Raw genomic sequence first — 13,695 nt, 5'->3', positions numbered from 1 at the left:
GCATTTTATATTACATAACATATGGGTTAGCTGCTCGTTTATGACGTCACAAATCAAAAAATTGAAATTCTAATAACTTTCTTTATCAAGTGTTTTTCATTATTTTTTCTGCTGTTTTTACTACAAAGTTTTCGTCAGGGTGAACTTCCCCTTTAAGGCCAGCTAGCAATTTAAGATTGATTGTGTAGATAGAATCCACTCTTCATTATAAGTCTTTTTTAATTCATAAAATTTTACCTGTATTATTCAGCACCAAGTATTTTCCAACTTATAGTCTATGAGATACGAATATTAATATTTCTTTTTAGTATCAATAATATACAAGATATGTTCTTTTTAGTATCAATTTCTTTTTGATACTGTATTTCAAAATGACAGGTATTTTCAAAGAATTGCCAGCTCATTATTCCAGTGTTTATAGCAAGATTACTGTATTTGATAATGTAATATTTATATTTTCCCTAGCTCTATTTTCTATATATGCTCGATTACTTTTTTAATATTGATGTTCTTAAACCAGTGTTGTTAATGTATTATACAATCCATTGTGTATATTTGATTTTTTTTTTCTTTTTCTTTACTGAACTGCAGCATCAGCATGAAATGAACTGCATGAATATTTACTGGCTGTAATAGATGAACTTTAATTTGAAGTAAAGGAATGAGATTGAAATTTCTCATGTATGTAGTAAAATCAAAGTATACTGGGTAAAATCTGGTAATAGTTTCAATTCAGATTATTAAATCAATTTTCACCAACAGTATGATAAAGTTTATAATCTAATTATTCTCTCGAGACTTCTATACATTCCTCGCATTAACTCATTTTTACTCAGAATTTTGGAATAAAAAAATGATTTTAAAAACCTGTTTTTCAATAATTGTATAACACAAATTGGAATCCTTAGTCAAATATGATGGTTTCCATTGGGCAATGTATTACCGTGTAGAATTCAACTCGTATACATTACTTGCTATGTCAAGTTATCCTGGCAAAATTTCAAGTTGTCCAAAAAGAACATTTACTCAGTACACAAGTTTATTCAATAAAGAGCCAAGAAAACATACTAGCTTTTGAAGCATGGAGAAATGTATATTGATTGTCAATGTATTAAAGTATCTTAAATGAATTATCCAAATGAATCAAATATTCAATTTTTGCATGTTGCAATTACACTTGACTTGTACGTACATTCAACATACATGATTTGTTTGCTTTCAATTATATTCTAAATTATTGATTGATTATATGTATATTTCAGTAATATTGATTCAATTCAGGGTTCAATACAATTTCTGTGGTAAAAAGTAAAGTGTTATTCAAGCTAATTATACTTATGCAGGTCAACAAATTTTTACTAGAAGGCTAGTATGACAGGATACGTGTTAAGAACTGTAGATGTAGTTTTACAGGGAAACAATTTCATTTTGTTTTTAATTCAGGACTTTTGATTCGTCATCAATATTATAGATTTTGAATGTTTATGTGCATTTCATATTTGAGCTACCTTGTGCAAGTAGATCAAACAAAATCAGACCAATAAACAAAAAGTATCAAATGATTCTGTTCTTGTGTTTTTTTTATTGGATGTGCAAGTTGCAGTGAGAGTTTAGCTGTATTGACTGAAAAAATTTTTCTTAAAGATCTTCAATCACTTTTTATATATAATTTTAGGGTCAGATAGGATTTTCAAATTGCATTTTGCAGTTTGATCAACCTGTTCCCATTATAGCACATAATTTTTTTTAGAAATTGACCCTATCCCGCAAGATATCTTTGAGGAAAAGCAATATCTCATTGAATATACAATGTTAAACTTAAAAATATGAGGTCGCACCAAGTTTCAGCTCGACAATTTTTCATCTTAAGTTTTCTGTGGACGTTGATGCCGGTGTGCCTGCTTGAAAGATCCCAGTGTTTCACAGAGAATTGTTTAAAAAAATTACACTAAAATACTCAGTTTGTGCGTTATATAACGGCATTGGTGAGACCATGCTCAAAGGACATCAATGTAGTCATCAATGAGGTTCCCTGTAAGATACTGCATGCGACTTTTAAAGGGAGGTTCACCCTGCACTAAGTTTGTTTTTAGCACTTAAAGAACTATACTAGTTACTATGCGCTTAATAAATACCTTCTATCATTAAGTTTTTCAATAAAAACGCCAAAAAATGTGTAATTGGTGATCGTTTGATGAAAATCCATCAAAAATAACAGCGTTGTGATTTTTTTTTTTAGTTTAAGAGTTTATGTCACAGACGAGCAGCTCCTCCATATGTCGTGAAATATAAATTTGTTTAAATGCCATTTTCTAAAATAATTGAATGTGATTTTATTTGGGAGGTGGATATATCAGACAATCATTTCATACCCCTTCTAGAAAAGTATTTTTATTCATAGATCATTGCTCTATTGAAAATTGGGAATTCATAGATTATATATTACATTGTATATGGGGAAGCTACTCACATATGATGTCACTAATTATATCTTTAAAAATCAATAACTCTTATTCTTTGATTTATTTTTATCGAATATTTCACTGATATTTTTCTTTATTTTCCATGCCTTTATTAAAAACCAACTTATGAGTGAACACCCCCCCCCCCCTTAAGCATGATTGGAAGTGAAACATCCTCCATTTTCTCTCCCTATACATGTATGTTTGACTCTCACATTCAATATTGAAACTTTGGAAAACACTTTTCTTCACAATGACAGGTAGCTACATCATCTTTAAGGATATTGATCTTCTCTTTCCAACACAATTCAACAAATTATATAAGTGAGAGTTGTGACTCACTATCAGTTTATGCTGGAGGGTTAAAGATACAGTTAAAAAGTGAAATCTTCTGTTTTCAAGATTTATGTGTCCTTCAATTTTATTGTACAAGGTATAAACCAATAAAAAAAACATATTTTTGAATCACACTATTGGTTTGGCAGTTATATGAATTGTGTTACTTGACATTCAACCTTAACATACATGTATTTGATTGAATATTCAGTTTACTCAGACACTTGAAGAAAAAAAAATAAATCAGATACTTCTTTCATAGACAAAGTGGTTCTTTATTTTTTCTCTCTTTGCTTCACTGAATGCGCGATTTCTATTTTCTACTTTCAAATAAATATGAACACGAATTGATCGTTTACCAACATCAGTCAATAACACTGGAATTGGGCAACTCTTCATAAAAATAAAAATTTTGTAAGTCCAACCCCAAATTTCATTTATCTTCATGAACTGCTTAAGCCGTGATAATTTGATCGCTTTACAATTTTCATGTAAATTAGTAAACTGAGACAAAACATTTCAGTAGAAAAATCCCATAAACAAGGGGGTCAGATGTATATGCTTGATGAAATTGGTGAATTATGAAACTGTTTTCATGAGTAGAAAAAGACATAAGTCATCTAACAAAAATTAGTCAACTATGCCATAATATATTTTCATTATTCAAAGTCACCATTTGGGGAGTTAATAAAAATTCTGATATTCCAGTCCAGTATGGTCAAAAGATAAAAGCAATATAAAACTGCAATTTTGTTCCTTTTTTCTCATGTATTTTAATGTAACTTAAAATACTAAGGAATTGCTTGCCAATTACATGTATGACATGAATTAAGAAACCTAGTTCATCAGGGAATATTTCTCTCAAGAATAGATAAAATGTTACTGAATTTCTAAGAGGCAAAATTCATAGCAAATGACCTTAAACATTGATCTATCTTCACAAAAGAAGTTAAACCATCTCCTTTTAAAAGCTTTTATGCCTGTACACACACTCAATCCAATTTAGTTATTTTCATTTAATATCTATTAAAGTATGTGTGGGCAATGTCTGCTTGTTTATGCATATCTTGGTGCACTTCAAGAACAAAAGAGGGTGTCAACACTAACAGTCGATCACTTATCGATAATTTCAACCTCTTATATGAATGCAGGTCAACATGTTGTTCAGCAATCAAATTGGTCATAAAAATTGATGAAATCAAATCAAACTTACATATGCAAAATGCACATACAGTGGTGCTCAAAAGTTAGTGAACCCCACCAAAAAATTAACATATTTAAAGTGTTCAAGTTCTGCCATATTTTAAATATTTGATTGTGAAGTCCGGTGATAAAATAATTACATTCAATAAAGTTTTGCGTCTCCAGGCTCACCGAACATTGTAGTGTTGTCTACATTCAACACTCTGCATGAAGGAGTTCATTTTGTGGTAGGGTTCACTAACTTTTGAGCACAACTGTATATGTATTGCAAGTTTAGAATGCTTACATAAAATTACTTTTACAATGTACAAGAAAGATAGTTCCAGAAATGTGATTTTTACAGGGCAAGTCTGAAAAAGTGCTTTTTTGTATCTTACTCTATCTTAAAAATATAAAACTACTTAGTTGTATTCCATTTATTTAAAAGGAAAATAAGGACAGAAAGTACATTGACAGATCAAGTAGATAGAAATTGTATCATCAGAAAACAAAAAAAGTTGTATGAAAACATTTTTTTTTCTTAATTATTTTAAAAACTCTTAACTCCAGTCTTTTTTCTTCTTCTTTCATAGCTTGGTCTTTGCATCTTCAAGTATTCATGATGTTAATCTTAATCATTTTGTTTGTCCATCTAATACTTTAAAAAGCAGATAGTATAGGCTTCAAACCAATTTTCGGTTCAAATCATAAAACATGATAAAAGTTGCATGAAGAGTATGCATCAAATTGTCTACAAAAACACAAAGTCAATAAAAATAATGAATTACAAAATAAAAGCAAACTAATTTTAAAAGAATAAGAAAAAATAAAAGGCAAACACCATCAAATACAAATTAAGTCTTACTAGTTTGAGAAATCCCAGGAAACCCAGATCATCAAAGGATGCCTAGTTACAGTTCATGATCAACTTACAACTTTGATAAGTCTCCTAACCATACTTTAATAAGTCTAATTGATGCAAACAATTCCAATATTCAAATTTAAGATGCAAGATTCAAGAATGTACAAAATTATATTGACACATTAACAGTATGTATAATTATCCATATCTTGTACTAGATAAAGTCAAAGTAAAAATAAAAGCACTAACTGTTAAATGCTCAGAATCACATATTTTATCAACTTGGATTGGAATCAACTTTAGCCCTTCAAAGCATCAGTTCATTATAAATGTTAAGTGCAATTTTCTATTGAATAATCTTGTATGTTGTAGGTAAATCATTCTTTGAAATATGACCCCCCCCCCCAAAAAAAAAAAAAAAAAAAAAAAAAAAAAAATGCAGGTCAGAAAAATATTCAAAAAATCAAATCAAAGAAATATTTTGATTTTTTTTAAACAAAAACATCCCACAAAACTATACAATATTGAGTTATCTTTTCTAAAATATTTGATCTTCACAATGATGCATGGAGAATTTCATGTCATATTTCAAAGAAGTTTCTGACATTTCACATGAGCTGTACAAAGCTTTCTTGATTTCCAGATTTTCAAAATATTTTTTATAAAACAGGTAGCCATAATAAATGTCTGAAGTCATTCTCCAGATACATCCATATCAACAAAGGCTCTCAAATATTAGACAGAAATAACTGTCTATTCTGAAGAATTAAGTAGAAAAAATGTATTTCTCTGTCTTCCCCATAAAAAGTGTGACTGTAGGTATGATTTTCTGACCAGAATCCCAGATATTCACATGTTTTTACTATTTTTGTTTCAGTTACATCTTTCATCTGCACTTCTCTTCCAAAATACCTCTGTTAATCTGTTTGCTAGACCTATGAAATATCTAGGTTTTAGACTGTAAAATTCAAAGTTATAAAAACTTTTCACAAAGCCTTGCAGTCTCTGGTGTCATATATCACAGGAGAGCTTGAACAATTTACATTAAGAATACACTTCTTAGCTCTCTTTGAGTTTTGCAATATCCAATTACTGTAAAGCTGGGTAACAATTTCAACTTCAAATTTTACAGTCTATATCCTATTATTTCATTATTTTCATAAAGCTATAAAATAGAAGTATTAGCAAGATACATGCATATTACTAGTACTTGGAAATAAAATACAGAAAAGATATATCACAACTGTACATAAATACAGCCACAAGTTCTATGGTACACAGCCAAAGACAACAGTTGTATTGTGTATGATAGGGAAGGTTGAGAAATATAAGATTTTCATAAATGGTTATTCACAGCAATCTTTTATTTCAGCGACTTTTTTCTACCCAAAACTAAGCTATTCAACATCAAGTCAGACATATATGATAAAGTTTCTGTTTTTGTAATTAGATAGACTCCTCTATAAAAATTAAACAAAATGGTTGAAAGAGCTCATGATTTTCCCAATCGACTGAATACGTTTGTTGACATAGCACTAGCAGTCTTATTCTTCATAGATCCTGGCCCACCCATTGTAACAGTGATGGTTGGTGTAGTGGATGAAGCCTCTGCTCTCATCAGACCTAACCTATCCTTCATGGCTGATTTCTTCTGTGACCCTACAGGAGCACCAAGTCTCTTCATTACTTTTGAGCTGGATGAGACAGGGGAAGCTACACCCTTGGATGCTCCAAGTACTGTCTTACCAAGCCGTTTCTGCATGGCAGTTGGCTTCCCGCCCAAGGTTACTGTCACACTTTGTTTCACAACAGGTTCTCTCTTAACGGTGCTGACCTTTGAAGCATCGGTCGGTGCACCAAGTCTGGCCTGCATTGATTTCTTCACTACAGGTTTTGCTGAAGCCAATTTGACAGTCCCTTTTGCCATTGTCCTTGTCACTGTGTCTGCTTCTCCTAGGCGATCCTGTACCTTTGATTTCACCCCAAACGAATCCATGTGAGTGGTTGTAGATATCTCTGGTTTCTGTACACCAAGGCGATCCATAGCTGACCTTTTGGTTGCCACCTTCTTTCCTCCAAGAGTCACAGTCACCTTTGGTTTAGTACTGGGAGTAGGGGTCTCCACTACTTTAAGTTTTCCGGTTGGTGCACCGAGTCTTGCCATGACATTCTTTGCACCAGCAGAAGTAGTGGTCACGTGCGTTGCCACCACAGACTTTTTCCCTAACCTCGTCTGGAGACTTGCTTCTGGCATTGCAGAAACCAACTTAGAAGCACCCAAGGTAACTTTCACTGATGCTGGTTTTGCCACTGGTGAAGGTTTTGTTATTTTGATGGTGGTAGTACTAGGGGTTGTCGAAAGGGATGAAGAGGAAAGTGATTTCAGCACACCTTGATATTCAACTGGTTCTGAATCTGAGATGACCCTTTTACGCTGGCCACCTAAACGATTAAACACAGATGATCCTCCAGGAGTCTACAGAAACAGAGAACAAGAAAATGACAAAATGTTCAGTTATATGATATAAAATAAAATTTACTAAAATTCACAACTGAAAATCCCATGGTATTTTTGTAATATGAAACCAAATAAGACTTCATAAAAACCTATACCCTTTTGCCAAGTAACAATCAGTTAAACAAAAAGAAAATGGCAAACAAACAGTTAATTCTGCATAAGTTGACCTTCCCCAAGTCTAAAATTTCACCCAAGTTGAAGAAATTTTCAAACCAGATTGAGCAAAGCATGTGTTACTTTCACTTCTAAACTTGAATTTTGCCTAAGTTGAACAAATTTTTATGGTCCCTAATGATTGAAATAAGATATACTACGTTTTACATGTCAGTTTCATGGGTGGCATGAAAAGCACTATAGTCATAATAGTAGTACTATGTAATAGGCTATGCTGATATAAATACAGCTGTGTGGAAATCCTTCCACAATAATAAATCTGACATTTAGTGCACAAGGTTACATGACTTGTAATCATCTGGAGTAGATCTACATAGTCATATACCTTTGCTGGTGATGTTTCTACATTCTTCGGCTGAGGAGCTGGGCTAGATCCTGATCCTAGACGAGCGAAAACTGATGATTTCTGGTCTTCTTCAGATGCTGAAATATAAAAAATAATAAAACGTTACAATTTGTGTACTTCTATGATTTCAAACTTGTGGTGTTACAAATGGGAAAATGTTTTACTGAAACCATACAAATCCGACCAAGAATTATACAAAAGATTTATCAAAAGAAATATCAAGGATAAACAATAAAAAGAAGATACTCTGAATACTAAACAATGATGATATGCACTTTATAGTGCAACTTGAAAAAAAAAAGACTTTACTCTTAGTCTTTCTGACAATATATTAGCTATAATAATAGAATACTGACTCTTTCTCCATTCTAGACAACTTCCTTTTGGGCAAACAGATGATTTTCATATAAGTATAAATGCATTTCATAGAGATAGCGCCCCTTGAAAGATTTAGGCTACAAGCATCACTCTATACTGTACCAAGTCCTCTGGCCTATCTATTAGACTACTAGAATGCTTTCTCCATAAAAATAAAATCATAGCGAATAAAACCCTTTTGAGTGAACTAACTTTTCTGTTGCTTCTGCTCCATGATCTTCATGGTTTTGGGTGTGGTTCCTTTAGGTAAGCTGATCAAATACTTCCCTTCCTCCTCCGGCTTCACCATACGTGGTCTTTTCACTGGAATCACCTCTGCAGTGTCTGCTAAAATCCCTGAGGATGCCTTCTTTGTACCTGCAATAATCGGCAAGATGATTGATTCAGACAAGCAGAACTATCAATTGAAAAAAGAGAGACATGCCAATCTCTTGCAACCATAGAAATCTCATCAACGCTTTTAATGGAATAATTTAACCTACAAGAGGCAAATAAACTTTGCATAATCTAGTCTGAAAACTTACTTTTACTTGGTCAATTAGTGAACTTATGAGAGATCAACTTGCACAGACACATCTACATGAAATTTACCAGCCAGAATATAAAGAACCTGCTAAATCAATGTCATCAAAGTTAGAATAAACAATTAACAGTAATAATTAATGATATTTTTATGACAAAATCTACCTGCAAATGCTAGCATTCACCATGCTAAAACACAGCATTCACATAATACCATGACAACAGATATGATAAGAATGACAAAACCTTTTTTACTTTTTTAAGCAAACTTTGTTTTCATTCAATTGCATATAGAATAGAATTTAGAAACTTGTATCTTTCTTCATGGGAGAGTTTTTTTAACAAAACACGTTGAGTTCAAGCTTGCAGCATCTTTTAGAAATAACTTTAAATACAAAATTTATGTCCAAATCATATATATGTATGAAGTTCTCCAGAAGAAACTGCCATTCAAAATTCAAAGCCACTTGTCAATTTGAGGATTGCCTTAAAGTATTTCGAATTTCCATAGCTTATTTTTGTTGATATTTATAATAAAAGAGACCCCGATGGTTTCATTCTTCTTAAACATATTAAATACTATAACAAATAGAGCATTAGAGTGAACTCACTGCTCAATGTCTCCTCAGACTTGTCCACTGCACAAGACAATAACAAACAGGATATGTGTTTTAGGATACAAAGAACAACTTCTTCACACCTTTATCATTAATAAAAGAACCAAATCAATACACAGCAACTAACTGTTAAGTCTTCCCTCTTAATAAAGGTCATCACAACACACACAGCCAAAGTGTTAATGAAATTAGAGTTGCTATTCACACATCACATCACAAAAAGGTACTATCTACAACACATGGTAGAATGTATTCTGATGGGATAAACCATTGAAGTAGATTGCAGCTCTGACATTTCTCCCTACTATAAACATTTGAATGTACTGGTATCAGCATATGGACATAGTAAAGAGTGTCATTACAATACAACAGAAATCTTTAACAAAATAATGTGATATAGACACAGATTGATGATTTAGTAGTTCATTACATTTCGAAACGAACACAAGTCATAATTTTAACTACCAGTTAACGAGACACTACACACATACAATGAAAATATGGTCCTTAGTGCCAAATGATTCAAAGAACATCCATCATTGATAAGGACAAGATCATATTATTCAGTCGGTCCTACTTGTCATACATGGGGGCTGACTTTATGCTTAATATTTACAACTGAATTGATTGTAACTGTTTGTATGGTTTATCAGAGACTCACACTTACGCTTTATTGTACAACTGATTGCATCTTTTATGATACAGGTCCCTATTCCATTAGGTTCTTGATCGCATACATTGAAGCAAATACTGGAGACAATACATGCCAAATTTTTGTCCTAAAAAAGTCAGAATTTGCACAGTAATCTAAAGCTTTGAAAACACATGGCCCACCAACAAAGCTCAATAACTTTTTTTGGTACGAAATCAATAAGATATGAGGCAACCAAAAGTGTTGTGGAGGCTGCCTGAGTACAAAATAATGTTGACCGAACAATTCTTATAATCTACATGTAAGTGCAAAATATAATACCATGAGTTAGTCCATGCAACCTTAGACAAAATGAAGTGCATGTTCATTAATCTATGCTAAATGGTGTCTGAACACTATAAACATTAAATTGTGGCAGACTGTTGCACCATGTTTAACAAGACTTAAATCAGGGTTACAAGTTATCTCAAATCACTTCTAAGAATCACATATCATATCAAAACAAATATTTATCAAAATGTCCTGCATACCTCCAACTGGTACAGCTCCAAGTCTGACTGCCATGGAAGGTGATACTGTGACCTTTGAACTGCCTCCCTCCATGATGCCTTCCTTTCTCATGTAGTGCTCAAGCATTCTGTTTCCAGCTAAAAAGAGATGAAGAGGGATGTACATATAACCATATTAAGATATATGAATTAGCTTCATAAATTCATACATTTAATGTATTATTATCTAATATATTGATATCCAGGTATGTAGATGAGTGTATTAGCATCATCAATGAGTAAGATTTTTCAGACATATGGAATCACAAAGTTTCACCAACATAGCTTAGGAATATTTTCTTTACGGCTGTCAATGGGATATGATGCAGAGCTGCCAAGTCGTATTTTAAATTTCAGTATTCTTCCACCTAAAAATCAGTATTATGGTTTAAAAAATCTGTGTTTTTCCACATGGCCAAAAAGTCCCATTTCATAAGCACTTTGCGGCTAAGCTGTGGCGGCGATTGCGGTGGCAGCAAGGCCACATTCCTGTCTTGTCTTCAACAGAGACGGAGGCAAGAAATAAAACGGTCATTGGAAAAATAAATTACTTCCTAAAGATATAAAATTAATGTGGATTACGAAAAACGATCAAGGATTATAACTAGGACGCACATTTCCATGCTAATACAGAAGGTAACACAAAACAATCACAATATAAATGACTAACACGGACGCAACACAAGTCACAAAATTGAATTTTTATATACCTGTATCCGTACTTTACCGTGTAAAAGCATACTTTAAATTTGATTTACGTACAAAAATATGGGAAATCTGTACTATTTTGCACATATGAATGATCCACTAAAAATAGTGAAATATATATCACAATTATGATTTGTTCAACTAGCAACAAAAAATCAGTGGACCAATCAAATTAAAAAAATCAATAAGTACCCGTCTACATAGAGATTTAGGGCACAAGCATTGCCAAGTCTGAATGCTCTCGAAAAAATGCTGCTGTTGCTATGTATGAACAAGGCCTTAGTGATTCTAATTTTGAATCACATCAAGACTGATATCATTTTGACACTAACCTGTAGTCTGTCTCTTCACTTCCACTTTAGCATCTGGGTTAGTGGACAAGGCTGTTATGGCAGGTTTCTCATTTTCATACTGCAAGATGTAAAGGAATATAATACAAAATAAAGATTAAAAATTGTACTAGGATTGTAATTTATATCCTTGTAAGAATAACAAATAAAACTAGCACATTAATGATGTGGAGCTCATCCGGCATCTTGCAACAAAAATTTAAAAAATTTTAATTTCAGCCCAGTTGACACTGCAGTGACTTATAGTGGTGACATAAATTGAGGAAACAGAATTAAATTGATGAAGAAATGACAGAGAAGAAGCATTTTTTTATGTGTGATTTATGAATAAATTTTGTATAAATTAGCATAAATAATTTTCTAGTCAAAATTTTTAAATTATGTGTAGAACCTTGGTGAACCTCATGTAGCTCTCAGATGGAACAACAAGAATCAAAATCAGTCAACAAATAAATAAGAAGCATTTTTTTGTGAGTTTTGAAAAATATGCATAACTTAAGATATTTAATGATTTTCAAAATTCTGTGTAGAAATTTTGTATCCACACCTAGAGCTATCATATAAAGCAAATAAAATTGAAATTGATCAACAAACATGTATGAAGGATAAAAAAATAACATTTTTTGTGATTTATGAATGAATTTTGCATGAATTAGCATAAATAATTTTCTGGTCAAAATATCTAAACTCTGTGTGGAATTTTGGTGACCCTCCATTAGATCTACAAAATTGATGAAAAAAAAATCGAAATTGGTCAACAAACAAAGAAGCATTTTTGGTGATTATTAATAAATTTCGCATAAATTAGCATAAATTATTTTCTAGTCAGAATTTCAAGATTCTGTGTACAAGTTTGGTGAATCTCATGCAGCTTTACCAGATGGAAGAACAGAAATCAAAATCGGTCAACAAATAAAGAAGAGGCATTTTCTGTGATTTATGAATGAAGAATTTCTCATAAATTAGCATAAATAATTTTCTAGTCAAAGTTTCAAGATTCTGTGTGGAAGTTTGGTGACCCTAATGTAGCTCTACCAGATGGAAGAAAAAAAATCAAAATCAGTCAACAAATAAAGAACAAAGAAGTATTTGTTGTGAATTTAGAAAAATGCGCAGAAATCAGCATGAGTTTCAAAATTCTGTGTAGAAATTTAGAATCCCCCACCTAGTGCTATCATATAGAGCAAACTGAATTGAAATTGGTCTTGAAATGACGAAGAATGAGCATTTTGAAATTGTGGACGGACAACGGACGCCATGCCACGGCATAAGCTCATCTGGACCTTCAGGCCGTATGAGCTAAAAATCAGGAGTTCATTTACCATGATGATGGAAAATGTACCGGTATACACCCCAGGATACATTTCACTCATGCTAAGAATTGAATAATAAAATAAAAGAAAAGTGGCTGTTGCATAAAAATTAACTATTCAATATTCAAGAGGTCATTCATTGACGATCTACTATTGGCTTTTTTTTCCATAAGTATTTTTACTATCTACCTGGCAAAAATAGAGAGTGATCTGACCCCCCAAAAAAATGAAAATAATATATATATATATCAAAAAAACAAGTGGAATGCCTGCATCACGCGATTCAATATAGCAGCAGTGCTGACTTTGAAAACTACTATAAAATAATTATTCACAAAAAACACCATTCATATAATGATACAATACTACGTTCATTGATATTTGACCTTGATCATGTGACCTAAAACTTGTCAGTGATACTTGATTACCCCTATATCCACATTTTATACACTATATATATATCTATAGAATTTGAAAGTTATGACAGCAATCTAATAATTACCTCTAAAATGGCAAAAGTTCAAATGACCTTGGACTTTCGTCATGTGACCTGAAACTCGCATGAGATGTTCAGTGATACTTGATTATGTCCGATTTTTATGAACTAGACCAATATACTTACAGAGTTATGATGGCAATTCAACAAATACCCCCAACATGACCAAAGTCCATTGACCTTTGTCATGTGACCTGAAACTCGCACAAGATGTTCAGTGGTACTTGGTTA

At 32.3% G+C, this 13,695-nt stretch overlaps 1 protein-coding gene across 4 annotated transcripts in view; it reads right to left on the bottom strand.

The window, feature by feature from the left end:
* Positions 1–3,049: 3,049 nt before the first annotated feature.
* LOC129264814 (uncharacterized protein C19orf47 homolog) overlaps positions 3,050–13,695 on the bottom strand; it is a 20,747-nt gene continuing 10,101 nt past the window's right edge. For 2 of the 4 annotated variants that reach the window (XM_054902760.2, XM_064102146.1), the window contains exons 3-8: positions 11,638–11,716; positions 10,580–10,696; positions 9,392–9,418; positions 8,451–8,615; positions 7,860–7,957; positions 3,050–7,318 (exon numbers count right to left, since the gene is read on the bottom strand). In XM_054902760.2, coding sequence (XP_054758735.2) covers positions 6,335–7,318; positions 7,860–7,957; positions 8,451–8,615; positions 9,392–9,418; positions 10,580–10,696; positions 11,638–11,716 — 1,470 coding nt within the window. In that variant the 3' untranslated portion in view covers positions 3,050–6,334. The remainder of the gene's footprint in view (positions 7,319–7,859; positions 7,958–8,450; positions 8,616–9,391; positions 9,419–10,579; positions 10,697–11,637; positions 11,717–13,695) is intronic. The other 2 variants (XM_054902761.2, XM_064102147.1) reach the window with 1 other exon arrangement.

Source organism: Lytechinus pictus, chromosome 7, assembly GCF_037042905.1.
Source record: "Lytechinus pictus isolate F3 Inbred chromosome 7, Lp3.0, whole genome shotgun sequence".
In the NCBI taxonomy this organism is placed as follows: domain Eukaryota; kingdom Metazoa; phylum Echinodermata; class Echinoidea; order Temnopleuroida; family Toxopneustidae; genus Lytechinus; species Lytechinus pictus.
Note: the sequence above shows the minus strand (reverse complement) of the source record. Positions and strands in the feature narration are given on the sequence as shown.